Genomic DNA, 25,843 nt, shown 5'->3' with positions numbered 1-25,843 from the left:
ATGATTGTGCCCCCAATCCAGTCATCATGCCATGGTAATATCTTGGGAAAGCAGAACTGAAGCAATTGATTTGTAGCTTGGATGTTTTCTCTTGTGGTAAATGGCTAGAATGATCTCCTGTCTGAGCCATGGTCTCATCAATTTCACCAAAGTCCTGAGGACTGACCTTTCGACATCTGCCACCGTGGATCCTCCTGAAAATGGTTTTTCCAGAAGGATGATGTGCAGGTCACCCTGGGATGATCTACCTGGGAAGCTGAGTGAAAGGGCCTATACCCTCTTGGCGTCACCTAAGGAAGAGGGTGCCTAGACTGGCCAGCAGCAGTCTCCAGTTGGCCAGAGCTATCCTGTGGTGCAAAGCTGAGGCTGGGCCTTTAGTTGGGGTGGCCTCTCCAGGATGGCACATTTCAAGGCTCTTGTGTGGTCAGCTTCTCTCCACATTGACACCTCTCTAATGACATCGTATGACAATGAAGTCTTGGAGGAAGGCCCTCAGGTCAGTCACTGGCATCTGCCTTCTGGGAATACTAGTCCTCAGACTCTCCTCTTCTGGGTAGCAGTTCAGATCTCACCTCCCAACCGTCCTGTCTAAAGTCTCCTTCACTGGCCTCTCCCCTCATCTGCTTAGTTTCTTCACACCATCCTGCCGACTTCCATCACCAGCAAATGTGAAATCTATGGCAGGTTTATGTTTTTATTTATGTATTTTAACTGACTTATTTGTGTATCCCACTAGAATGACACATTCACAATACACTTGCAGAACTGTGCCTAGCCCATCATGGGAGCAGAGAACTTGTCCAGTGAATAGTTGTTGAGGAAAGGAGCGAAATCTCCCCCAAACCCCGAAAGGCATCCTGTTCATAGTGTGTGTCCCATAGGTATGGCTGCTGAGCACCAGGGCTGCTCACCATGCTCCCAAGAAGCAGAGTCAGGGAGGCAGACTGCAGGGTTTATTGAGGTGCACAACCATGTCTGAGTCCCAGCTCTCTCCACCTTCTGTGGGGAGAAGCTCTCTGGTCTTCCTGAGACCTTCAGACTCTGGACAGTTTATGTCTTGCCCTCACTCTCAGCTAACAGTGCAGTGCTGATCTTCTAGAGCCAAGAAACAGGAAAAGAGAGAGGCTCTATGTGGCCTCAGGTTTCTGCCACCTGACTTTTCATGGCCAGTCTTCCAGAGGTGGGTGGCAGTGCAGTGACCTCCACCCTAGGCTGAGGAGAGAAGAGTCCAGTTCCTCACTGCCCCAGAGCCTAGCACCTGCTCCTGACAAAGCAGGGAATAATATTAAATATAAATAATTTATACAAAATGGCTCATACAAAAAGCTGTGGGTTAGGGGGAGAAGACACCTCTGTGAGAGGTTGAGATGAGCAGAAAGGGCAGGAAAGGGGAAAGATACCCCCACTTCTCCTAGTCCCTTAACAAAGCCCTCCAGCCACCCAAGGCCTAGAGGGGGGTTTTGGCAGACAGGGGAGGGACAGGGCTGTGCCAAAGGACCTTCAGGGAGCCAGGCTAGTGAGCAGGGTGGTGAATCGCAGGGCCTGCCCTGCCAGTTCTGCTACACACTGCATCATCTCTTGGACGGCAGGGCTGGATGGGTAGCCCAGGGCAGCTCCCTTGACAGCCAGCACGGTGGCCCGCAATGCCTGGCCTAGTGCTGTACCTCCAGTCCTAACCTGTGCTCTCAGAGGGGCAGAGGCTGCCAGCCGGCCTAGGGTGTCCCCAACAAACACCAGGCGATGAGCAGCCACCACCACCCTCTTGCTGTGGGGCACGAAGAGTCGCGGGGGCTCATTAGCCTGGGTACTGGCCATCAGGGCTGCCACGGCCACTTGCAGGGCCGAGTAGTGGCTCTGGCATTGCCCAGCGTAGAAGTGCAGGAGCTGTAGATCTCCGGTGGACAGAACCAGTGGCTCCCCTGGGGACAGGGCCTCCTGAGGGGCAAGAGGAGTGGTCAGAGAACATTCTCATCAGTGCCATTTCCTCCCTCACTTCTTTTCTCCTTCCTCCCTTTCTTCCCAAGGGCAATCCTTTTAGCTCTTACCTCTGCCCATCGGGAAGTTTAGATTCTAGAGAGAGCAGCAGTGAAGTGCCCACACTTCATATCAGATAGATCTGGATTCAAACAACCTCAAACTTGATTTCAGACAAGGCTTTGAACTTGGTTTCCTTAACTCTAAAACAGGGAGTCTAATACTGCACTGTCCAATATAAACATAATGTGAACCACATGTGAAATTTTAGATGAGTTAGTAGCCACATTAAAAGTGGTAAAAAACAAAACAAAATAAAACCCTAATATATTTTATCTGAATCCAAATATAAAAATGTTATAATTTCAACATGTAATCAATATGAAAATTATTGAGATTTTTCCCATACTGAGTCTGCAAAATCCAGGGTGCATTTTATATTTGCAGCATATTTCAGCTTGAACTAGCCATATCTCGAGTGCTCAATAGCCATATGTAGCTAGCGGCTACTGTACTAGATTGTGCAGTTCTAGTATGTACCTCATGACGCTGCAGCAAAGATCAATTGAGATAATATAGAGAAAGGGCTTATCACAGTGCATTGCACACTGTGAGCACCAGATGCGTATTAACTGCGACTATGATTAATACTAACACATGCAGCATGCCTAGCACAGGGTCTAGCACTTGGTAAATACCTGATAAATGGTAGCTATTGTGTTGCAACCATTCTACACAGGTTTGAGGAAACCACCTCACTTTCTGAGGCCCGGAGAGATTAACTGACGGCTTCAAAGCCCCTGGCTTCTCAGTAGTGGAGCTGGGATTAGAAGCCAGGTCTCTTAGGAGCCCAGGAATTCACAGTTGGAAGGAGGCTCAGAAGTCCCCAGGCCTAGCTCTGACCCCACAACTCAGAAACTTTCTGCTCTCCTGGCTGCTTGATTTTCTGACTCCTCTCCAACACATTCTTTCCCCTCTTTCTGAATTCCTAACATCCTCTTCCAGGTTCCAGTTCCTTCCTGTAGATTTCTAACATGCCCTCCACTCTGTCCCTGGTTCCCGTGAACTCTCACTCCATCCTAACCTATTTCCTTCCGTGGATGATGGCTCACTTCTTCTCCCAAGTCCCTGTTCCTCCCTCCCCAGCCCCCTTCTCTAGCACCATTCCCGCCAGGGTCACCTGCAGCGCCGGCATCCCCCTGTCTGGCAGTTCAGGATCCCTTGTGCAGGCCTGATCCGGGGGCCTAGATCCCTGAGCTTTGTCCATGCCCTGCAGGGGGGCATGAGGTCTTAGTGCTGGGGTGGGGGAGCAGGACGGGGTGGCTTCTGTGGCCCTTCTGCCCCTTCCCAGCCTCCCTTCCTTCCCAAGGACACTCCTGTTATCAGAGGTTGTAGTCCCTTGACTCCAGAGAGCTCTGGTGGCCCCAGGCTGGGTCTAGGAGCAACAGTGTGGCACTAGTACAAGTGTTGTGGCCAAGTACTGGGGTCCCAGGCTGCAGGGTAGAGGGCCAGGGGAGAAGGAAGGGGGACAGAAGGGAGGCAGGGAGGCTCTGCTTCTGTGCCCTAGGTCTCCACACTCCTCCCCTGGTACCCCTGGGGTCCCTTCTGGTGGGGCTGCCTGGGGACGCTCACCTTCAGGTGGACATAGTCATACTCCTCGGCCATTGGAATGCCCTCGTACTCATTGTGGTGTCCTGCTGGGTCATCCTCCATCTCCCTGCCTTCTGGATCCCCCTCGACCTTGGGGCCCCCATAGCCAGGCAGGCGGGGTGGGGGTGGGGGCAGAGGCCTGTCCTGGATGCTGCCCTTCCGTCCTGGGGCAGGAGAGGGCACTGGGGAGGGGCTGGGGGCCTCAGGGACAGGCAGGGCAGGCAGAGGGCGGCGGGACAGGCTCTCAGCTGAGGGGAGCCGGGGCCTGTGCGGAGGTGGGGGGCTTCTGGCCAGAAGCTGGGCCAGGGTGTCCTGGTCATGGGAGGCCAACGCTCCAGGGGGCTCTGGAGAAGGGGGAGCCTCTGGCCCCAGCAGAGGCACATCGTAGATCCCCTCATCAGTGCCCCCACCTTCCCCATCTGCCAGCAGTTCCTCGGGTGCTTCATACAGATTGAGTAAGGCTGACGCTCGTTTCAGGTTGGAGGGGGCAGCGTAGATGGGGGGCCCTGGTTCCCGGCCTCCTTCCCACTCCAGATCTGGTTCCAGCTCTGCAGGTGGCTTTGGGGTCAGAGGCACATCATAGGGAGCATCATCCTCTTCAGGGGGCTGCAGGGCAACCCGGGTCAGAGGGTGGGAAAAGGAGGCAGGGCAGTCATAGGGGCTACTGGAGAGCACCCGAAGGGCGGTAGGGGGCACATCGTAGACCTGTGGAGAGGAGTGGTCAGTCATCTGTCAGCTCAGCAACGAACCCTCCCTTGGGGTGATCTGTCTCCCACCCAACTTACACAGGGGCCTCTAGCCCTCACCTCTAAGACATCTCTGGGAGTAGCCAGCTGGGTCCCACCGGCTCTGGGGATCTTGTAGATGGGGTCAGGAGAGGGTGGGCAAGGTCCAGCTGGAGGTCCTGAGGTTGGACAGGGCCGAGCTGGGGGCGGCACCACATACACCTGAGGGATCAAATAGACGGGGGGTCAGGAGGAACGGAGTGGGCAGTGATCAAATAATGTCTGAGTGCGAGGAGCTTACAGACCTTCCAACTCCCCCTGTACCTAGAGGGCCACAGCTCAGAAAGGTTGGTAGACAGGTTTTGGCCAGCGCAGAGCAGTGAAGAGCTGTGGCCTCAGGGTTCTTCCTGCCCACCTGCTGCAGGCCCTGGATGGGGCTAGTCAGGGAGGAATGGGGCTCTTCTGGCTTGGGGTTGGGGAGGTCCCACTCTCACCTCCTGGTCCTCATTGCTGTGATCTGGGGCTGGATATGGTGAGCCAAGCTGGGCTGGGGGTGCAGGAGAGAGGCCAGGCTTGGGTGCTGGGCCAGCAGGCAGGAGCTTCACCCTGTTGGCGGGCACAATGCCCTGCTGGCCGTGTAGGGAGCAGAGGCACCAGCCGTCCAGTCCACCAGCGCCCTCTCTCTGCAGGACCCGTAGGACGTCCCCTCGGCGGAAGGACAGCTCCTGGGGGGACTCAGCGGTGTTGTCATACAGTGCCCGGGCCAGCTGGGCCTGGTGGGGGAGGTGGGAGTGGGGAGAAGGGTCTTCAGACCCCTTTCAGGTCATGTCATCCCCTGCTCAAAACCCTTCGGAGCTCTGCATTTCCCTCAAGCTAAAAACCTGCACTCTGGATGCAGCTTTCTGCCTGGGCCCTAGCTTCTCTCCAGCTTCATCACATGCACTCTCCCTCTTCCTTTCAGTTCCTTCAACTGGACCAGTTCTCCTCAGAGAGGCCGATGTTTTACTCTTCTCCCCACCCCATTCTCTGTTTGTCTCCACCTACTGTTTCTGTCCTCATACTTCATACTATTTGTCTATTTGCTTTTTTTATATCGATTTCTTCCCTTATATTGTAAACCCTATGGACATGGGAACTGCTATGTTTGTAGTCCTTGCAATAAGGCCTGACCTGGAATTGGTCAATACACATGTTGAATGAATTTCTTCCAAAACATATGAAGCCCTGCTACAGTCTCTCATAGAATCTCCTTTACCTTCTCTCTGTTCCCAAGTCATTATCCCTCACTAGCAAAAGGTTAGCTTAAGCAGCCGCAGAGACCCCTCATTCTGAGAGACTGGGAGAGGCCTAGTCCAGACAGTGTGCCTAGGCATAGTAAGAAAGAAAACAGAAACAAAGCAATTGTTTGCTCTCAGTCTGAACAAATAAGGTTCCACCAGAAGAGGCTGAGGTTACCATGGAGAAAAGTGTGTATTCTTGTGTGTGTCACCACTGCCTGGAATCTACCAGCAGGCATCATCATTTAGCAATGAGCCCTTCCACTGAAGGACAGAGTGTGTCTTTGTGTGTGTGTGAAGGGGGTTGGCAGGCCAACCAAAAGGAAACATGTATCATCCTGTTTCCAGTCCTGTCTGGTGGGGGCTTATAAGCTTTTTCCATCAAGGGCCACAGGCTCAAGTAATAAGTCACAGGTACCAAGTGCAAACAATGTTTCCAGACACTGTGCAAATCTCTGCATTAATCAACTCATCTCATTTAATTCCCACAACAACCTTATGAGGGAGGAGCCGTCCTTACCCCATTTTGGAAAGAAAACTGGAAGAGGGAGGTTAGTACTTTGTCTGATGCCATATCGCTGGCACAGCTGGTGGAGCATAATCTGAACCCTAAACTGCTTGATCCCAGAGCCTGTGCTCTCAATTACTTGTGCTACTGCTTCTCCACAATCACAAATGTAGGAATCTACTTAAAAGAAATAGTAGTAACAGTGGCTGAGAAGGTCCCTAACTCAAAAGCAAGTCAAGCACACAGGAAGGCCTTCTTATACCCAATTTCCCTTTGCTATAACCCTTCGCAGTGCACTTGCTCCATGATGTCTTTTGGTAGGATCAAGCTTAAACCACTCAAAACGTACAATGACATTCAGCTTCAGTTTTGATTGCTAAATGATGATGCTTGCTGGTAGGGTCCCAGGCAGTGGTGACTTACATGTAGTGTTGGACAGCAGCTAGTTGGGCATTACTAGCCAGGTCGCCAAATGGACCGACTAATGCAGTAAAAAAATCTCAAGTTAAATATCTCAGGCAGGCTGCCACCAGACCCTGGGGAGAAGGGTGCCCTGCTAGAGCCAGCAGGAGTGCATATTCCTCTTGGTTGATGTTTCCCTCTGGTGGTGAGGTTGTCCGGCCCCTCATGGCTGGGTGGTTTTAACAACAAATTGACTCCTCTTCTTGTCTGATTCCCAACCCGTCAAACCATTTTCTGATTATATTTTGGTTTCTAAAGGATATTGTCCCACACAAAGAAACATGCTAACCAGATGACACAAATTCCCGGTTAGTGCTGAACTTTTCTTTTTATTTGTAAATTATAAATCAGTCTTTTGGATCTAGCCAGGGGATTAAAAGCACAGTTCTAAAGGCAGACCTGGGGTTGAGTCTTGGCTGTGTCTCTTTCTTTTAAAAATTTTATTTCAAATATTTAATTATTTAGAGACCAGCTCTTGCTCTGTGGTCCAGGCTGGAGTAAAGTGGCACAATCATAACTCACTGTAACCTCGAATGCCTGGGTTCAGTATCCTAAACAGCTGGGATTACCGTTGCGACCCACTGTTTGGCGGTCTGTCCCTTTCTAGCCAGGTGCCTTTGGGCAGATTGTTTAATCTTTCTGAGTCTCAGTTTTCTGCTTTGTAGAATTCCGTATGCACGTATCCATTTTCAGATAATAACGGTACTACCTGCACAAGGTGGTTGTGAGAGTTGCATGAGATAATGCATAAAGAAACTATGACAAAGCGTGGCACAGGGCCAGGTGCAGGAAATGCTCAATAAGTAATAGCTGTTACTAGAATCCTGTGAGTTTGATTAGCATAAATGCCCCTGACCATAAAAAGAAAAATCTACCTTCTTGGGACTACAAAGCTGACTAGCTGGCTCCTGAACCAGCACCTCTATGCCAGAGTACTCCCAGAGGTACTCTATCTCCACTCTGAGCTAGGGTTTCCTGGCTATCGTTACAGATTGAGGAACTAAAAGGAGTTTGGGGCCAGGTGCGGTCACTCATGCCTGTAATCTCAGCACTTTGGGAGGCTGAGGCAGATGGATTGCTTGAGCCCAGGAGTTTGAGACCAGCCTGGGCAACATGGCAAAACCCCGCCTCTACAAAAAATACAAAAAATTAGCCGATGTGGTGGTGCGTGCTTGTAGTCCCAGCAACTCAGGAGGCTGAGGTAGGTGGATCACCTGAGCCCAGGAGGTGGAGGTTGCAGTGAGCCATGATTGTGCCACTGCACTCCAGCCTGGTGACAGTGTGAGACCTTGTCTCAGAAAAAAAAAAAAAAAAAGGAGTTTGGTCTGAGAAAGAACCAAACTTGAACCTGTCCTCAAAGGGTATGGGAGGACATTGGGTGGCTCGGTGCTTCTCTTTCCGGTCTCACAATTATCTCTCCAAGAGTCCCCACTGAGAAGGGACCAGAAAGCAAGTGACGCCCTCACTTCCCTGGGAAGTTTAGGCAGGACCTAGAAGAGGGTGGAAGGGGTACAGAGCTGCCTGGATTTTCTGTTCTATACAGACTGCATAGACTGTAGAATAGAAAACCGAGGTGGGGCTGTAGAGCGCTCCTCCTTGGTGTTAAGTTTGAGTTCAGTCTGTCCAATGGGGCCAAGCCTCTGGGCCCTGCCACCGCAGGACAGAGTTGTTGATGGGCTGATTGATGATGGGTGTGGCCACTCCTGCTCTATCCCCCAGCGGTCCAGCTGACTGGTGAGGGAATGGCCAGCCTAATGTGGGTGGCAGAGGGCCTGTGTGCTCTCTGGGAGGCCTCCTCCCACTGTCCCATCATGCCAGCTGTCTCCTCCCTTTGTCCTGATCCCTGGAAAGTGGCCTGAGGCTGGCTGACATCACCTCCCCTCCTCCCTCTGTCTTCTCTTTCTCCTTCCTGACCGCCCTCCTTTGGTCTATCTCCCTCTTTTCCCTATCCCTCGTCTCGAGATGGGCCTCCTTGGGCCCTTCAGCCTCTCGTTTTTCGTTTTCCGTGAGCCACTAGGTCCTTTCAGCCCCCTCCAAACCTTTTACTTGCCTCCCAATCACGAGCCCCTGCCAACCACCAGTAGCCATCTGTTCCCGCCCAAAAGAAGCAGAGAGGACTCGGGCTACGCTTGCCCCCTCCCCTCCATTCAGGCGCAGCCTCTAGTAAGAAAAAGGAGAACGGGAGGGGGCGGGGAAGAGGCGAGAGCCCGGAGCCAGGAGGAGCAGGGGATGAGGAGTGAGAGGGAGAAGGGAAACAAAAGTGAGAGGAGGGGGACACAGCCTCCTGGAGAAGAAAGGGACCAAGGAGAGAGACAAAGAGAGGGCAGAAATAAAGTGACAGGAGCGCAGGGCAGGCCGTGGAGGTCTCTCCCCGGCAGCCTCCTCTCCCTGGTGGACTCACCGACGTGGCAATGGCCATGGCTTTGGCCTCCCGCGCAGCCTGCCTCAGGCCAGGCTCGGTTTTGCTGACTTCAGCGCTGGCTGCCCCGCACCATGATCCGCGGCCTCTAGCCCCCAGCTGTGGCGCCTGAGTCGTGGCCTCCGCCAAGGTTGGAGGAGGAGAAAGAAAACCCACAAAACTTCCCAAATGAGAGGCAGGCTAGCCAGGCAGGAGGAGGAGCGGGGCGGGCCGGGGCGTCGCTGCGGGACGGCATCCAAGGGCGCGCGCTGCGTGCTGTCCCCGCGGCCTCCCGGGCGCCACCACCTCGTCCAGTCCCCGGGAGCTGCCCGCCCTAGGCCGCGGGGGCGCCCCGGGCTCGCAGGAGCCGAACGTTCCCTTCGGGGGCCGGGGCAGGTGAGCAGGCGGGCGCTGCGCTGCGCTCGACGCCTCTCCAGGCCGCTCACGAGAGCCTCGAGGGCTGGGAGAAGCCGCTGGGGCGGTTGGGCTGGACGAGCGAGTTCAGGGGCCAACCCTCTCCACCCGCCGGCTGTGCTGCAGAGCGGTGCTCCCAGGGCTTGGGTGTGCGGCGACCCCGCTGGGAGCGAGGGAGAGCGAGAACTGAGACGTTTGTCCCAAGTTGCCCGGAGCCAAAGACCCCCGAGAGCGTGGCTGTGGGGCTGGGTCGCTGGAGGGGCCGCTTCTGCCCAAACACTCGCACCCGCGGCGCGCGGCGGTTTTCACGCGCGCACTCACTCAGCGCGCCCGGGGGTCTCAGGTCGCCGCCACGGCGCCTCACCCCGAGCAGCAGCACCCAGCACACGGGCACCACTGGAGCAGGCGGGACGGCCTTCCCAACGCGCTGCCCGCGCCCAGGCGGCGGACGGGCCCAGCCCCCTTCCAGTCCTCGGCTCCAGGGCGCAGGGCCACAAGCTCCTGCTCCCACCCTCGGCCCCTGGCACCCGGCGCCGGCCCCGCCGCCCCCGCTCACAGGCACCCTTGGCAGGACCCCGCGGCGCGCCCCACAGCTTGGGGGCAGCTCCCAGGTGTCTCTGGGAAGGGAAAGAAAGGCCACAAAGCAAAAGAAGGAGCAAAGAGAAGGCAAAGGAGGAGCAGGGTCCCGGGTCCTGCGGACTCGCCTGGGCTGGGGGTGGGGACACTGAGAGGGCTGCGAAGGCTCCGGGGGTCGCGCGTGGCCCCCAGGCTCACCCCTGGCCCGCGGCTGCCCTTCCCTCCCCTTCCTGGGCTCCTGGCCCCTCTCAGTGCTGTTCCTTTCTCCTCCCCTCAGGCCCTCTCCTCTCCGGCGCGGGGCTCAGTCCTGGGGATTAAGAGAAAGGAGGGAGGGGAAAGGGGAGGGGAAGGGAAGGGGCGGAGGAGAAAGGGGGACGATCCTTCCAAAGGCGGGTGTTGAGTTTCAGCTCAGGACCCTCGGGTCCAGCGGCCTGTGGTGCCCTCCCCCACCCGTCCCCGCCCTGGCCCTGCCCCAGTCCCCGGCGCCTTCCTCCTCTGGATTCGCTGCAGGCCTCGCTCGCGGCAGTCCGGTCGGCTTTCTCCGGGAGCTTTCCTCTCCCCGCCACGCCCCCGTCTCCCCCGCTGGCCCCGCGCCTCCCGGCCTCCCTTTCATTAGCCCCACATCTGTCTTTCCCCAGGGAGGGAGCGCGCGCCTCCAGCCCAGCGGGGCCCTTAGCAGAGCCTCTCCAATCCTCGGTGCCTCCCCTGCAGGGCAGCGGGGTTCGCTGGGCCGTTCTTGCGGGGCACAGGGCGGGAGTCTGGCCCTGGTGACAGAACATGAAGCAGGGCGTCTGGCCCCAGAGCTGCAGGCGGGCAGGTTGTGCGGCCTCTTACACTCCTCTGCCAGTCTGGGCCTGTCGGCCTCTTCAGCCTGGCTCGCTCTTGCTGCTATGAGGAGAGGACTGGGGACCGCTGGCACAAAAGTTGCTAGAACTCTTTCAGAGAAGCTGGGATCTAGCCCCGCCAGGAGTTTCCACTGAAAGGACGGTGCTCCTAACCCCCCACAGCTCCTCTGCCCTGGGATAACTCCTTAGTGTGTGCTGCTTCCCTGGACCTTTCCTTTGGGACACACACATCAGGGCCTGTCGAGCTTGAGTGACACCTACCTTCTTGCATTTTTGAGGTTCCTGGTATTTAAAAAGCAAGATGATAAACAGGATTGAAAGCTGTGGTATATTTTGGATGTTTACATTGAACAAATTAACCCTTCAAACACATATGTAACCTTATTGTATGTATGTGCATAACCTTATTTGGAGATAAGATCAGAAATGTAATATAAGGCCTTTGGTGAACTTGAGGACCTGAACAGATAACCCCGCCTCAGTATTCCACAGGCCCACACATCTAGGCATTTCCTAGGACAGTGTGGTCAAGACACCTGCCCTAGCTCCTTCCCCACTCTATTGCCTGGGCACCTGTGAAGAAACCTCTGCGTGAAGGGTGTGGTGGAGCCTATGGGGTGGAATAGGGAGAGATTCTGGGATAAACCTGGGGATGGGGATGAACTGTGTTGGCTCTAGGCTGGCTCTCTGTGATGGAAGACTCCTGAATAGATTCCAACTCCACTAGGATGGCAGAGGAACTTTTAAATTTCCAGGGAGATCTCCTGCTTCCCAGCTCCAGTTAGGTTGGAGGTGGCCACTAGGGAAGATTTTCCAACCTCTTCCAGACCCCAGCCCTGGGGCACCTGGCTGTCAGGCACATAGATATCCAGCTGCTGGGGAGTGACTTGGTGTGATCTCTGCCCAGGGGACTGCCAAGGCAAATTGGAGTCCAAGGTGGAGGTGGTCAGGAAACCCTGTCTTCAAAGATGAATGCCTTGACTGGCATGAGGGGAAATAGATGGAGGCCAGAAAAGGCTAAGCAGGAAGGAAGCTGCTAGGACCAGGCAAGGTGGTGGCTTGGGAGATGGGCAGGCAGCTTCCCTGCCCGGGGAAGGGTAGAAGAGGGACAGCAGAGGGCAGACCAGTGGGAAATAAGACTGCTTCTGGAATACCCAGGTGTGGAATGTAGCCAGTCAGTCACACAGCTAGTTAATCCTACTTAACTAGCTGTGTGACCTTGGTCCAGTTATAGGGCATCTGAGCCTCAGTTCCTCCTCTGTGGCAGTGACTTTGGTGAGGAGTATGCTTATGTAGATTGCCAGGCACAGTGCTTTTCTTCCGTGGCTTTTCCTCTTTACCTTGGCTTTCCCTCTGACTTGTGCTTTCCTGAAAGCTGAACGTGTTCGTTGTTGAGGGCAGGTGAGGTGGGAGAAAACCCAGACTTGGCAGGTAGCTGAGACCCTGGGTGGGTGGCAGCCTCAAGCAGCGGGTCTTCAAGGTTTGCCCTTGCCATATTCAGGGAGAAGAAAGGAAGGAACCCCTCCATCTGGCTTCCTGGGTCCTAGTCTTTTCTCCCATTCTTTCCCCTTCCCTGCAGGTCCAATGAGCTGGTTTTTCCTCAACTGACCCCAAGACTTCCTGGACCTCTCCTTGTTTCCCCTGCTACCCAAAACTTCTTGGGTGCTCACCAGTTCTTCAGTCCTCCTCTCTTTGGACCCACAGCACCCAGATTGCCTGGGTTCTAATTCTGGTTCCAACACTGGCTCGTTACCTTGGCAAGTTCTGTGACTTCCTGGAGCCTCTGGTTCCTTGTCTGTAAAGTGGGAGTGTTAATCAAACTTTTAGCATTTACTTGTTATGAGGATTAAGAGAATCCCAAGAACAGTATCTGGCTCATGAGGTGCAAATTTTGGACAAAGGCAACTACTATTATTGTTATTTGGTGATGGCCCTGTGGTGGCACTAGCATGTCAAGGACATGGTGCCTGTCCTCAAGAAATATATCACGTAGCTCATGCTTGAATCCAGTCAATACCTTCCCGCTGACCCTGGAATAAAATCCAAATGCTCCATGGTAGCCTGGAGGACCCTATGTGATCTGCTCCCTGCCTACCTCTTTCACCTCATCTCATCTCTCCTCCTTATCTCTTGTTCATCATCGACACTGTCCTTTCTGTTTCTCAAATATGCCATGCTGTTTTCCACCTCTAGGACTCTGCATGTCGTGCCCTCTCTGCCTAAACCACTTCCCCCAGACCCTTTCCGTCATCAGGTCAAATCCTGCATCCTCAGAAAGGCCTTTCCTGGCTTTCCAACTTAAAGTTGCCCCGCCTTCCTCTCTCCCACCCCCAGTAACTACCTATCTCATAATGCTGTTTCATTTTCTTCATAGCACTTATTATTATCTTGTTTCCTTGTTTGTCATCTCTCTTCTCCTAAAACGTAAGCTTCATGAGGCAGGGACCTTGTCTGGCCTGTCCGCCTCTGCATTTCTAGCAGTTAGAATAGTGCTTGGAACACAGTAGGTGCACAATAAATATTAGGTGAGTGGATGAGTGAACGAAGGCAGCCATGACCATAGGACAAAGCTGAGTAAGCTGAGGGGCCTCCTGGGGAAGGCTCCAGCCCTGGGCTAAAGACATGGGTTTGTTGGGTTCCTTGTTCTGCTAACTCTGATTCTCCATGTGTCTCCAAGGGTCTAGACTGAGTTCTCCTTGAAGGCTGCTCCTGAGCCTAGGCATTTTTGTAGCTAAACCATTACCAATCAGAAAGTGGGAGCACTGTTCTGGGGGCCTCCATCTGTGCCAGGTGTTCAACCTTTAGTTGCTGGATCATAGGGAGGTATGGTAAGGTGATGTCCCAAGGCTGAGGGAAGCTTCTACTTACCAGCAGGTGCAGAAGTATTTCAACATTTTGACGTTCAGTGCCCTAGCTTCACGTACAGTGAGTGCTGATGAGCTTCGATAGGCCCTGATGAGTCCTATGGATTCAGCACTATTTCAGGAGCTGAGATCTGGAGCAGTTAAGCTGATTGGCACCTTTGTGGCCATCCAGGTTAATGTTCCCCCCAATCCCCGCCCACCCAAACCCATCCACTTCTACAATTGAAGAGGGAGGAGCAGAGAGAGAGGGCCCAAGGTCCAGAGCTGGTCATTGGCAGGGCCAAGACTTCAAGGCAGCAGGTGGAAACTTGCATATCTTCCTGAGAAGGGGCAGGGAAGACATATTCTCACGTTCTGCAAGCCCCAAGAGCCTTTCCAAGCCAAGATTGGGAAGTGTATTCCACCACATCTTCCCTGCCCTTTCCTGGCAGGTGCTTCTCTCTTTCCTCAGGGCCACAGGGACGGGAATCCCAGGAAGGTCTCTTCAGCTGCCAGGTCAGGCCTAGGCAGGTGAAGACGTGCTGGGAGGGAACCTTGATGTCATGTGACATGCAGACCTTCCTTTGTTCCCTGCCTCCAGCCTTCTCCCTATTGTCACCCGCCTATCCTCACACCCCCAAGGGTTCCCTGGAACCTGAAGTGACTCAGGGATTCCAAAACTAGTCACCTCAGGAGGAAACCCCACTGGAAAATGTTTCTCATGACAGGGAGTCACCCTAAGGAGTCCCACAAAGCTGCTACTGAGATAAGGACAGAGGGTGAGCAAGTGGGGTGGGGTGGGGGCATGTGGCTCAGAGCACAGGTTCTCAGGTAAGTCCTGGTCATCATGGGGATGGGAAAAGCCAACCCTTCCTGGAGGGGTTATCCCTCTGTCCTAAAGGGACACCCCAAAGGACTCTTCTGAAGGGCGACGTTCCTGGTGACCTAGGCTGGGTCCTTCCTGTAGTGTCAGCAAGTGAAACAGGTAGCTGGGATCACTTCTGGCTCCTTTGAACATCCCCTCCTGGGCAGGGGTCAAGATAGGAGATCTGAGCCAACTCCAATTCTATTACCTTCTTAGCCCTGAGGTTCTGATTGGTGAGAGTGAGATCCATACGAATCCAGCTCTCCTGAAACAGTACTGCCTCGTAAGAGTCTGTTTTGGGATTGAGGCTTTCCCAGGAGCACCAGAAGTCACCTTGAGGCCATGTCTGCCAGACCAAAGGCTAGGAAAGGGAGCTAGTGCAGTGAATCCCAACAGCAGGGCTGGATGCCTAAGCAGGCAGACACACCCTGTGGCCCTCAGCAGGTGTTGTTGAAACTTGTCCCAACCCAAGCCCAGGTGAGTAGGAAAGCATTCACTGTGGGGCTCCCCTTCCATTAACAGCCAAATGGGGGTAGGCACGGTGTGGCACTTCCATGCCAGGTTAGATGTGGAATAATTGGTCAGAGCTGGAATGGGAAACCAGCTCAGCCTCTTTCTTTGTGATCTTGGGTAAGTTTCTAAATTTCCTTGGGCCTCAGTTTCCTCATCTGTAATATGGGGATAATAGTTTCCATGTCATGGTTTCATTGTAAGGATAAAATGAGATGATGCATGCCCAGGGCTTAGCACCATGCCCGGCACATGTAAGTGCACAGGAGCTGAGGCCAGCAGGATATGGAAGGGAGAGGACGTCTGCAAGTACTGGGGGCAGAGGGTGAGGCAGTGAGAGTAGGGCCATGATACTGGCCTCATGACTCTTCCTGAGTGCCCCAGCTCTCCCAGCCACCACCTGCTTCTTCTAAGTGCCCCCCTTCCCACAGTTCCAGGTGCCCCAAGACTCACCAGAGCAGAGCAGGTTCTCCCAATTTTCCAGATCGCCCTCTGACCTCATCACTTCTCTCTTTTGGGGCTGCTTTGCTCTAATGCATTGGAAAGATTCCTCCTCACTTTGCAATTTAAGTTATTCCTGGTTCCTTTTGTTTATTTCCTGAGTCCTTGGTTACTAGAGGAGTATTTTCTAAGGGAAAGCACATGCAAATCAAGCCGCATCATTCTAGGGGCAATGTCTGCGTATGGGTATGTTGGGTGGGTGTGGGGGATGAGGCAGGCCAATAGGCAAGCATTAAGAGAAGGACCTTGGGGGGAAGGACGGGCTGGCCCACTCTCAGCACAGTGTCTCTCAAGCAGCCTGGAGCCGGCTGACCTGTGTCTTTGGGGTCAAGTTCAACTCTAAGCCTTTCTGGGGCACACATACTCCCTCCTGGCTGACAGTGGACCATGTTTCTGGGCCTGCTGAGGCTGAGTGGGCTCACTTCGTGGCCTGAAAGCAGTAGCTGGCCCTGTCATAGGCTTGGTCCCCACGGCTCTGTGAATGAGAGCAGGTTGGTCCCTGGAACTGAGACCTCCTTCCTATTGGGTCTTAGGTGAGGCTGTTTCAGTTTCCCTCCTCTTCCTTGCTTCACCTTCTCATTTGTGCAATGGGAACACTCACCCACAGCTTCTTCCATCAGACCCTGCCCATCCAGCCAACAAACTCAGGAAGTCAGGGCCTTCCGGCAGCCCTGTGAGGGTAGGCTTGTATCCCCGGGCCGGGGGCAGTGACTGGCGAGGGAAAGGGGGAGTTAGGGAGCAGGTCATGGACAATGGGGGAGAAGTCACAGATGATAGGGGTCATAGAATTTTGGGGTCATCAAAAATGTGGAAGAGGTCATAGAACAAAGGGGATAGGAGTCAAAGGTTATCTAAGGGAAAGGAAATAATCACGAAGGTGGATGATCAGGAGGACACCTGAGAAGAGGGGAATGGTGAAACCAGACCCTGGATGGGAGCAGAATGGATCATGGAAATGAGGCCTCTTGAAGGGAGGCCACAAGACATTTCCTAATTTTGGCTGCCAAACCAACCAGGGAAATTCTGCTAATGCCAGTTCACAAGAACACAGAACAGCAGACCGCTATTGCTTTGACCCCACGGCTAGAAAAGTTCAAAGAGCAAAGTTTACCCAATCAGCTACCAGGCATATAATGATGGTCATCACAACTTCCATGAGTATCGCATTTTAAGCAGCCTTTGGAAATACTTTCAGAGTTTTTTTGTTTTGTTTTGTTTTTTAATCTCAAGTCACTCCCTAAAAAGATAGTGGAAATAAATTTGAATAAACAAAACAGACTTGCTGAAAATAAAATCAGGACTCCTAACCTGCTCCAGTCAGCCTGCTTCCACGAGGCCTGTCAGCCAGTGCTCCACCTGACTGAGTGTGCAGTGCCCAGCATGTACCAGGTCAGTGCAGAGGGCTGCTTGAGGGCTATGCTAGAGGGAGAGGAGCAGAGATGCTGCTGAGGGTGGAGGGAGGCCAAGCTGCCAGGTTTGGGGCAGGGGGCCAGGTGGAGTGAGAAACTGGGATCCCAGGGGGAGGGTGCAGATGAGGGGGCAACCCAGATTAGGTGAGAACAGTTCTCTCATTAGCCTTTTCCTACAGGTGGTTGCATTCTTGGCAATGGTCATGGGAACCCACACCTACAGCCACTGGCCCAGCTGCTGCCCCAGCAAAGGGCAGGACGTGTCTAAGGAGTTGCTGAGATGGAGCACTGTGCCTGTGCCTCCCCTAAAGCCGGCTACCCTCAACCACCACCCAGTATCCTGTAGGGCCAGTGAAGATGGGCCCCTCAACAGCAGGGCCATCTCCCCCTGGAGATATGAGTGAGTCTGCTGCCCCTCCCGAATGCCTGCACGTGCTCCCCTGTGTGTGCTGGTCAGGGTACGTGTGAGGGACCAGGGCAGTTCCAGCTTACTTTCCCATTTTGATCTTGGAGGGGCTGTAAAGGTTTGGGAATTGGACAAGATCTGTATTCGAGTCCTAGTTCTGACTCTCATTGGATGATCCTGAGTCAATTCAAGTTTTCAAAACTCAGGATTTTTTTTCACCTGTAAAATGATATAATGCCCCATAGGCTAATGTGCAAATCAAATGAAATATAATCTATGTAAAAGTCTGTATTTATGTTGGTTCTCTCCTTTTCTTTTAAAAAAATCTCTATAATGGCCCATGTTTTTCTGGGAAAAATATTAGGGAATTATAGCATGATACAGGCATGAAGCATCCCAATACCAAATGATACTGCCCGGGCCATGAATGGGTTAATTATAAGCATACTAAGGGAGTGAAACCCTCAACTTTTAGGGGCAGCTGGCTGGCTGGAGGTGTGGACTGGATATCTTTGATCATTATCATGGTTACTGTATTCTTCCACTCAGTGTGCCACATAAATATTATAATTCTCTATTTGTGCCATGATATGAAAACTATTAGGAAGGGCTGAAATAAGAAAAATGAAGCAAAATATTAAAAACTAGGGTCTTAGGGATTCCAGATGTATGATTTCACTTCTTCCTTTTAGTTCTTGGCATTGGCTTTGGGGTGGATGGAGAAGTTCAGTGGTGGGGAGGGGGTCAGATTTAACTGAGATTGGATCTACTGTGGATACTATAGGTCATGATGCTTTGGAGCGGTCTCAGAAGCCGGCTGGGTCCTGGGCCAAATCAGATGGCACGGGAGCCTCTTAGGGGAGGCTGGGTGCCAGAGGTTAACTCAGCTGTCTTCCAGACCCCTTGCTGGGAGTCTGTGAACCACTCAGGTGGCTTTCCCCAAAGTGTGTTCTGTGCAACGCTCGTCCCATGAGCTGCTTCTCAGAAAAAAGTTATGCCAGGTAAACTTAGGAAAGACTGCTCTATCTCTTACCCCTTGGAGATTCATACTGTCATCTGTACATTAAAGTCTGCAAGAAGTCTGTAGAAAGTAAACCATTAAACAAGTGTTTCCCAAATTCATTTAAGCACCTAACAGGTGCAGGTGATTTATTAGGGAACCCACTTTGGGAAGTGGTGTGCTAGCTAAACCCATTTGCCAGGGCTTGTCTGTGTGGGGAATAGTCCTACAAGCTGGGGACTGTCACCTGCCAGACTAATGGAGTCGCAGACCTGTGGGACATCTACTTTTCAGTGTTTTTCATCTTTCTTTTTTTATTTTTTATTTTTGCCATGAAATCCTTTCAGAATAAGTAAAGAAGTCTTTCCATGCACTCTCAAGTATGCTTATAATATAAGCTTGTACAGTGTCTGGAAGAATGTGCAGGAAATAGTTGAGGATAGCTTCTCGGGAGTGGGACTGGTAGGCAGAGACTATTAGCTTTCACTCTTTATACTCTTTTATACTTGGATGTCAGAGTGGTTTTTACTTTTGCAATAATGCTGTAATAATAATAATAGAAACACCGCCTAAAGTCCGGCCTGGTGGCTCATGCCTGTAATCACAGCACTTTGGGAGGTCCAGGTGGGTGGATTACCTAAGGTCAGGAGTTCAAGACCAGCCTGGCCAACCATGGCCAACATCGTGAAACCCCATCCCTACTAAAAATATGAAAATTAGCTGGGTATGGTGGCGGGCAGCAGGAGAATCGCTTGAACCCAGGATGTGGAGGTTGCAGTTGAGCCAAGATCGTGCCACTGCACTCCAGCCTGGGTACTCTGTCAAAAACAAACAAACAAACAAAAATCTAAAGTGTAATCATTACAGTAAGAAACCCCATGCTGAGCCAGATAGAAGCAGTGCTAGTCAATGGAGGCTAAGGCAGGAGCCTGCTCACCCTCCGCTGCCTCCCTCAGAGTCCCAGGACCAGTTGGAAAGTACTCTGTCACCTGCTACCGTCATTTACAGTGGGGAAAAATTAATAGAGGAGGGAGGTGACTTGTTCAAAGTTACACAGCAAGTGGGTGCAGAACTGAGACAAGAGGCCAAGGCCCCAGAGGGACCATTTCCTTCCTCTGGCACTCCCACGCCACCCTACCCTCTCTGTTTCTGGCCCATTTTTCCAGGGCCTCACAAGTGCCGCCCCCACAGGTTGGACAGAGACTTGAACCGGCTCCCCCAGGACCTGTACCACGCCCGTTGCCTGTGCCCACACTGCGTCAGCCTACAGACAGGCTCCCACATGGACCCCCGGGGCAACTCGGAGCTGCTCTACCACAACCAGACTGTCTTCTACCGGCGGCCGTGCCATGGCGAGAAGGGCACCCACAAGGGCTACTGCCTGGAGAGCAGGCTGTACCGTGTTTCCTTGGCTTGTGTGTGTGTGCGGCCCCGTGTGATGGGCTAGCCGGACCTGCTGGAGGCTGGTCCCTTTTTGGGAAACCTGGAGCCAGGTGTACAACCACTTGCCACGAAGGGCCAGGATGCCCAGATGCTTGGCCCCTGTGAAGTACCGTCTGCAGCAGCAAGATCCCAGGACAGGATGGGGGGCTTCGGGGGAAACCTGCACTTCTGCACATTTTGAAAAGAGCAACTGCTGCTTAGGCCCACTGGAAGCTGGTGTCCTGTCATTTTCTCTCAGGAAAGGTTTTCAAAGTTCTGCCCATTTCTGGAGGCCACCACTCCTGTCTCTTCCTCTCTTCCCATCCCCTGCTACCCTGGCCCAGCACAGGCACTTTCTAGATATTTTCCCCTTGCCGGAGAAGAAAGAGCCCCTCATTTTATTTGCTTGCTTGTTTACTCATCACTCAGTAAGCATCTACTTTGGGTGCATTCTGGTGTAGTTACTGGTCTTTTGACATGGATGATTCTGAGGAGGAAGCTGTTATTGAATGTATAGAGATTTATCCAAATAAATATCTTTATTTTAAAATGGCCTAATCTGTTTTTGGCATCTGTGGTGCCTGAACACCTCGCGGTCTCCCAGCCTGTCCCTTCTTTCCGCCATCGGCCCTCACCTCTGTCCACCCTGCCAGCTCTCTCTGCCTTCCAGAGTTTCTGCTGCACCCTCCCGTCCTCTCCCATCTCTGTCTCCCTGGCCCATCCCGAACACCAGGGTGGGGGCCAGGCTGCGCTCCCAGCATGCTGGAGAGACAGAGGTCCTTTGAGGCATTGCAGCAGGCACACAGCGCCCCCTTGTCCCCCAACAATCCGCCTTTGTCCTCCAGTCCTGGCTGCTGCAGCTTGGTCCTGGGGGTGCTGCCTGGGCTGGGCTCCAGCTCACACCCTCCCTAAAAGGAAATGGGAGAAAGGACCAGCCAAAGAAGAGGGTTAAAGTTAGGGAAGGGGGACACAAATGTCTTCAGGCTTAGGTCCCTGGGGGCTCCCAGTCCTGCCCCTGTTCCTCTACTCACATCCCAGCTCCTCCCAGTTTCTTTTCGGACCTCCTCCTCTTCCCTCCCTTCTCTATTCCAGGCTGGGTTGGGCTCTAAGCAAGGGGAGGGATTAGAGCCTCCTCCCTCTCTGCCCCTCCCCATGGGTCTCTAGGGGGCTGGTGCGGGCAGCAGCAGAGGCGCTCTGGGCAGCTGGGTGAAGGCCCATCTGGGCAAAACCCCCAGCGGCTGCCTTCTCTCGCGGGGCCCTGTGGGCAAGGCTCCTGCTTCACTTTCAGGTTGCTCGAAGTGCCTTCTTGCTCCTGTCTGTTTCCCCATCCTGCCAGATTTCTGTTTCTCTTGCTGGGCTTTTGGCAGTAGGGGCTGCGTTGGTGGGCCCATGAAGATGCTCAGTGTTCGGGATCGCCGGGACCGGCCCCCTGAGGAGGGGGTAGTTGCAGAGCTCCAGGGCTTCGCGGTGGACAAGGCCTTCTTCACCTCCCACAAAGGCATCCTGCTGGAAACCGAGCTGGTAACAGCTGCCTCCCCAACCTGGTGCCTCCATTTCCCTGACCCCTGGTTCCTGGCCAGCCTTATGCCGGTCCCCAGCTTGCCCTTCAGTAGCCTCCCTCCCCAGGTCCTCTGGACACCTCTCCTGCCCCCAGCTGCCCCTTCTTCGTCTCCTACTCTGCCTTCTTGCTGTCTCTGCACCTGGAGGCATTTACAGCAGGTTTCAGTTGCAGCAGGAAGGACTGCAGTTAGACAGGATGACTTTTTGGGACATTGAGGGAGCGTGAGACATAGGGATGGGACAGGGGCAATGACAGCCTCTAACATGGCCACTTCTCAGCATGTCCGAGAAGTCTAACTATCAAAAAGGGCAGACTTCCTGCAGCTGCACTTTATCTGTGGTCTGCTGCCCAGAAACATCTCTTCTCAGGAAAGGATCTTCCCCCTTCTTAGCAAGACCACAGTGTAGACTTAAGGCCTCTGCATGTATGCCACCCTAGGTCATTAGAGCTAAAGGGGTCCCCAGAGTCTACTGTGCAGCGTCTGCCTTCTCTCTTGGCATGGAATCAAAGGCATCTAGGGGTGGGGAAAGCATTATGAGGCAGGGGGCGCCTCTTGGTCCCCGTGGAGTCGGGTCTCTGTGGGCACAACTCCAGGGGCTGGCATTCACACTGTACCCGTGAATTACTGTGGGATAGTGCTCCTGGGAGCCGTATGACTTGGCCAGACTGCTGGGGTTGCTGGGTGAACAGAGTGGGAGGCCGGAGACTGCCCTTGATGGGCAAATGCCCTGCAACGGTGGTTCCTAACACCAGGGAATAGGGAGATGTGCCAGGGTCCTTCCTTCCCTCCAAGGACAGGTGGTAGGTGCCAGCCTAGGGGAGCTTCCAAGGAGGGGAAGGCAAAGCCCTGGCCCCTGCCTGTGTCCCCTTCCTGGCATGTTCCACATGCTCGGTACTGCAGGCCCTGACCCTCATCATCTTCATCTGCTTCACGGCCTCCATCTCTGCCTACATGGCTGCGGCGCTGCTGGAGTTCTTCATCACACTTGCCTTCCTCTTCCTCTATGCCACCCAGTACTACCAGCACTTCAACCGGCTTAACTGGCCCTGTCTGGTGAGGAACCTTGACCCCCAGCCCAGTTTGGGGCCCTTCCTTCTCCTCTAAATGGTGTGTTTTCCTTTCCTCCCCGAGCTTCTTTCCATTTCCATATTTCAGCCGGGTTTTGCCCCGTGCTATGCCCTGCGCTCAAAGGTGTGCTTTGACTCACACTGATTTCACAGCTGCAGGGCCATGGGCAATCAGGAGGACCACATCCGCTAGATCTGCTCTCCCACTCAGCAAAGGTCCAGCCCTAGCCCTGGCCTGGCCTGACCCCCCTGGCTGGTGGACTCCAGCTGCTGTCACCTGGGCTCCAGCCCTAGCACCTGGCTTCTGGTCCTGGTTGCTCTGGTTCATCTGCTTCCACTCCCTGGGTAGCAGTGTGAGCACTCTGTCTCTTGAACGTGCTTCATATTGTGTGAGGGGTACCCCATGGAGGGGTTCAGAATCCCTCAGGGTCGGGCTGCTGGCTAGCCTGGAAAACCTCAGAGCAACGCCCCCTGCCTTCTGAGGTCCTGTTAACCCTGCACCCCTGGCCCCCAGGACTTCCTGCGCTGTGTCAGTGCCATCATCATCTTCCTGGTGGTCTCCTTTGCAGCTGTGACCTCCCGGGATGGAGCTGCCATTGCTGCTTTTGTGAGTTCAGCCCTGCAGGACTCCTCAGCCCTTCAAGAGCTCAGGCTGGTGCTTGCACACTTTCTGTGTCAGAAGCCACAGCCAGGGCTTGGGGTTCTGGCTTGCACCTCGCCTTATACCTTAACCCAATGGCCAGATAGCCTGTTTTGCCATCCCCACTTGCACTCCCACAGGTTTTTGGCATCATCCTGGTTTCCGTCTTTGCCTATGATGCATTCAAGATCTACTGGACTGAGATGGCACCCAGGGCCATCCAGGGTGAGTGCCCGTGCTCTGTGGAGAGGAGATGCCCTCCCCAACACTAGCTACTCATCCTGACGTGGTTCTCTACCTGGCTCCATCCTCACAGGGGACCAGCAGTGACTCTGGGGCTACCTGGCTTCTAGGCCTAGCCAGCCAGAGGGGACAGTAGAGCCCAGACACGTCTCCTTGGGATTCACTAACCCCCAGCCCGCCAAACCCCACCCCAGCCTTACGGAGATGTCCAGCCTGAGACGTCACTGGGGACTTATCTGTGGAGCCTGGTGCTCCGGGATCTGGCTCCTGATGAAGCTCTGGCCAGAGGAGGGGAACTTATGGGGGGAGGGAGGGTGGTGGGGAGGAATCTGGGCCCCTAAGTCATTCCCAAATTAAAATATTCAAATTCTACTGGCAAGTCTCTTTCTTCCCCAGAAATTAGGCAGGTCAGGAATGCCAAGGAGTATTCATGGGAATGTTGCGGGAGCAGGTCGTGGTCTGTCTCTGGGACCGTGTCTGAGCAGTGAGGATGTAGGGGCTAGCCAGAAGAAGCTGAAGACATCTTCCAACACAAAACTTCTACGCTACACCTCTGTGTGCATGGCCACTTTGTGGTGTGCCTGGTGGCTGGGCATCTGGAGTTCTGTGTCTGAGAAGGCACAGCCTTCCTCAAGGGAGCGTGCACCCACCACCACACCTGTTCCCATAGGTTAGTGGGCTGGAGGCGAGGCACTCGCCTGGGGTGTGTGCAGAGCTCCTCCTTGTGGTGTGGGGAAGACTTGGCCCACAGGACGCAGGGAGAGGGCAGCCTGAGGCATCAGAGACGGGAGAGATTTTCCAGAATGTGAATGCTGGGAGAGCCTGCGCATATCAGCTGGTGCAATGCCCTCATTTCACATAAGATAAAACAGGCCCAGCTAGGGGAGGTGAACTCATTTGTGACAGAGCGAGGGCCAGAACACAGCTCTTCTGACACCTAAGCGAGTGTTCTGGACACTGTACTGAGCCTCCTTGTAGCTCAGAAAAGAACGGCCAAGTCGTCCCTCCACTGTGGGTCCACCTTCCCAGCTTGCCAGCTCCTCAGCACACATTTCCTGAGCATCTCCCATGCGCAGACCCTGTGCTGGGTGCCAGAACCTCAGAGGTGACAGGGGGGCCTGCCCTTGAGCACTCAAAGGCTGGGAAAGAGACAAGCTGCTCAAGGCATCCCCATGGTGAACGCTATGGGAAGGCTCGGGGGAGTTTGGAGCAGACACTGCTGCAGCCCGGGAGTCAGCCCTGCTGGGCTGAGACAGACGGACATGCAGCCAGACGTTCCTGCCCAGCCCAAGGAGCCCAGCATGGCCTGGCTCAGCAGTTCCATCCCAGCTGACGTGCTATCTCCTCTCCCTGATGCATGTGTGTTCCTGCCCTGAGATACAATCTTTCTTCTGGAGTGCTCCTTCCAGCTGCAGGCCCCAGCTCCCAAGTCCTGCCTGAGCCCTGGATCTTGAACTCTGGTCACTGTGCTCTGCTTCCTTGGTGGCAACCACTCCTCTCTCTTGGTCTTTTTCCTGCCTCCTGCTTCCTGTTCTCCTATCCTTGTGTCCTGGCTGACCATCAGGGCTGGCAGCCTCTCCTGGGCTAGAACTAACAGGATTTTGTGTTTCTCTGGTCACTGCTCACAGTTCTCAGGGCTTTATGCACAGTCCATTCTCATAGTCTCAGAGGAGGGATAGAAAAGGCTCCATTTGGGGAGTCAGGGAGATAGGGTGCCAGGTGAAGGGTTAAGGAGGTGGTTAGCAGAGCCTGGTTGCAAAGCCCAGTGGGGAGTGGGGATTTGCTTTGTGCAGAATGGTGTCAGGACCGGTCCTTTCCCACAAGCAGCTGTGTGACCCAGGCAAGACTGTCCCCAATAGGAGCTTAGAGAGAGCAGAAATATGACCGCAGTGTTTCCCTGTACAGGCACCTGTGCTGTCTGTGTCTGTGTGAGAACTAACATGAAATGAGCCATGCCCAGGCTTGGTCCTCATGGCATATTGGTTTGGGCTCAGTGTTGATTGGCCCCAGAGTCTCAAGATGCCCTCACAGTGAGGTGCTGAATCACAGGGGACAGGGGGAGACCCCTGGGGAAGACAGGGAGGGGGCTCCCTGGGAGTTACTTCCTAGGGACTGACTAGAATGGAATCTCTCCCATCTCCTTTCCCATACCTTAATTCTCAGCCAGCTCTGAGCTTTTTCTGGCATTGGTGAAAAACTCATTTCAGAAAGAAAGGGGGTCCTAGGACACCTTTAATCGTTGCAGCCTCAGGGGTGGGGTAGATGGAGAGTGGCTTCAACTTCAGCACCAAAATTCTATCTCCTACCATCTAGGACTGGCTCACCATTTTGATGCCATCGTTTTCTCCACTTTTGAAATTTCTCCCTCTCCGCCCTTGTGTGGTTGACTGAGCAGAACTGGGACTCACAGTTGTCCACCTCAGGCAGAACACCTCACTCCTCTGTACCTCGGTCTCTTTCCTTGTGGATATGAGACGCCTTGGCTCTGGCAGCTCTGATACAGGGGCTGGGGGCCTCCCTCCTCTCAGGCCCCCTACTGCCTTGAT

General features: G+C 53.9%; 3 protein-coding genes across 12 annotated transcripts; 2 read left to right on the top strand and 1 right to left on the bottom strand.

Annotated features, from left to right (window-relative positions):
• Positions 1–938: 938 nt before the first annotated feature.
• On the bottom strand, positions 939–9,333 carry EFS (embryonal Fyn-associated substrate). Of its 6 annotated transcripts, none has more exons than XM_007990861.3 (7): positions 8,998–9,333; positions 4,844–5,122; positions 4,431–4,571; positions 3,607–4,329; positions 3,155–3,244; positions 1,678–1,935; positions 939–1,212 (listed from the first exon to the last, which is right to left on the bottom strand). In XM_007990861.3, the coding sequence occupies exons 1-7, from the start codon at positions 9,013–9,015 to the stop codon at positions 1,138–1,140; spliced, it is 1,584 nt and encodes a 527-aa protein (XP_007989052.3). In that variant the 5' UTR covers positions 9,016–9,333; the 3' UTR covers positions 939–1,137. The 6 variants fall into 6 exon arrangements, with proteins under 6 accessions (XP_007989052.3, XP_007989053.3, XP_007989050.3 ...); XM_007990862.3 differs by having other exon boundaries at positions 939–1,935; positions 3,607–3,788; positions 4,035–4,329; XM_007990859.3 differs by having other exon boundaries at positions 939–1,935.
• Positions 9,334–13,936: 4,603 nt separating this feature from the next.
• On the top strand, positions 13,937–20,283 carry IL25 (interleukin 25). Of its 2 annotated transcripts, XM_007990873.3 has the most exons (3): positions 13,937–16,937; positions 17,137–17,357; positions 19,555–20,283. In XM_007990873.3, the coding sequence occupies exons 1-3, from the start codon at positions 16,929–16,931 to the stop codon at positions 19,808–19,810; spliced, it is 486 nt and encodes a 161-aa protein (XP_007989064.2). In that variant the 5' UTR covers positions 13,937–16,928; the 3' UTR covers positions 19,811–20,283. The 2 variants fall into 2 exon arrangements, with proteins under 2 accessions (XP_007989064.2, XP_007989061.2); XM_007990870.3 differs by lacking the exon at positions 13,937–16,937 and having other exon boundaries at positions 16,946–17,357; positions 19,555–20,220.
• A 144-nt stretch (positions 20,284–20,427) lies between these two features.
• CMTM5 (CKLF like MARVEL transmembrane domain containing 5) lies at positions 20,428–25,770 on the top strand. Of its 4 annotated transcripts, XM_007990866.3 has the most exons (5): positions 20,436–21,306; positions 22,248–22,400; positions 22,929–23,021; positions 23,195–23,279; positions 23,371–25,770. In XM_007990866.3, exons 1-5 carry the CDS (start codon positions 21,175–21,177, stop codon positions 23,382–23,384), a joined length of 477 nt encoding a protein of 158 aa, XP_007989057.2. In that variant the 5' UTR covers positions 20,436–21,174; the 3' UTR covers positions 23,385–25,770. The 4 variants fall into 4 exon arrangements, with proteins under 4 accessions (XP_007989060.2, XP_007989059.2, XP_007989057.2 ...); XM_007990868.3 differs by lacking the exon at positions 22,248–22,400 and having other exon boundaries at positions 20,434–21,306; XM_007990867.3 differs by lacking the exon at positions 22,929–23,021.
• Positions 25,771–25,843: the final 73 nt, after the last annotated feature.

This window comes from Chlorocebus sabaeus, chromosome 29 (genome assembly GCF_047675955.1).
Source record: "Chlorocebus sabaeus isolate Y175 chromosome 29, mChlSab1.0.hap1, whole genome shotgun sequence".
In the NCBI taxonomy this organism is placed as follows: Eukaryota; Metazoa; Chordata; class Mammalia; order Primates; family Cercopithecidae; genus Chlorocebus; species Chlorocebus sabaeus.
Note: the sequence above shows the minus strand (reverse complement) of the source record. Positions and strands in the feature narration are given on the sequence as shown.

Coding starts and splice junctions, on each gene's coding strand:
- EFS (XM_007990859.3), bottom strand. Junction 4,572..4,843: donor ACAGCAATGAGGACCAGGAG/GTGAGAGTGGGA, acceptor TTGATCCCTCAG/GTGTATGTGGTGCCGCCCCC. Junction 1,936..3,154: donor GGGGGATGCCGGCGCTGCAG/GTGACCCTGGCG, acceptor CTTGCCCCTCAG/GAGGCCCTGTCCCCAGGGGA.
- IL25 (XM_007990870.3), top strand. CDS start 17,080: ATGAGGGGGCAACCCAGATTAGGTGAGAACAGTTCTCTCATTAGCCTT. Junction 17,358..19,554: donor ATCTCCCCCTGGAGATATGA/GTGAGTCTGCTG, acceptor CCGCCCCCACAG/GTTGGACAGAGACTTGAACC.
- CMTM5 (XM_007990866.3), top strand. CDS start 21,175: ATGAAGATGCTCAGTGTTCGGGATCGCCGGGACCGGCCCCCTGAGGAG. Junction 22,401..22,928: donor GGCTTAACTGGCCCTGTCTG/GTGAGGAACCTT, acceptor CCTGGCCCCCAG/GACTTCCTGCGCTGTGTCAG. Junction 23,022..23,194: donor GAGCTGCCATTGCTGCTTTT/GTGAGTTCAGCC, acceptor GCACTCCCACAG/GTTTTTGGCATCATCCTGGT.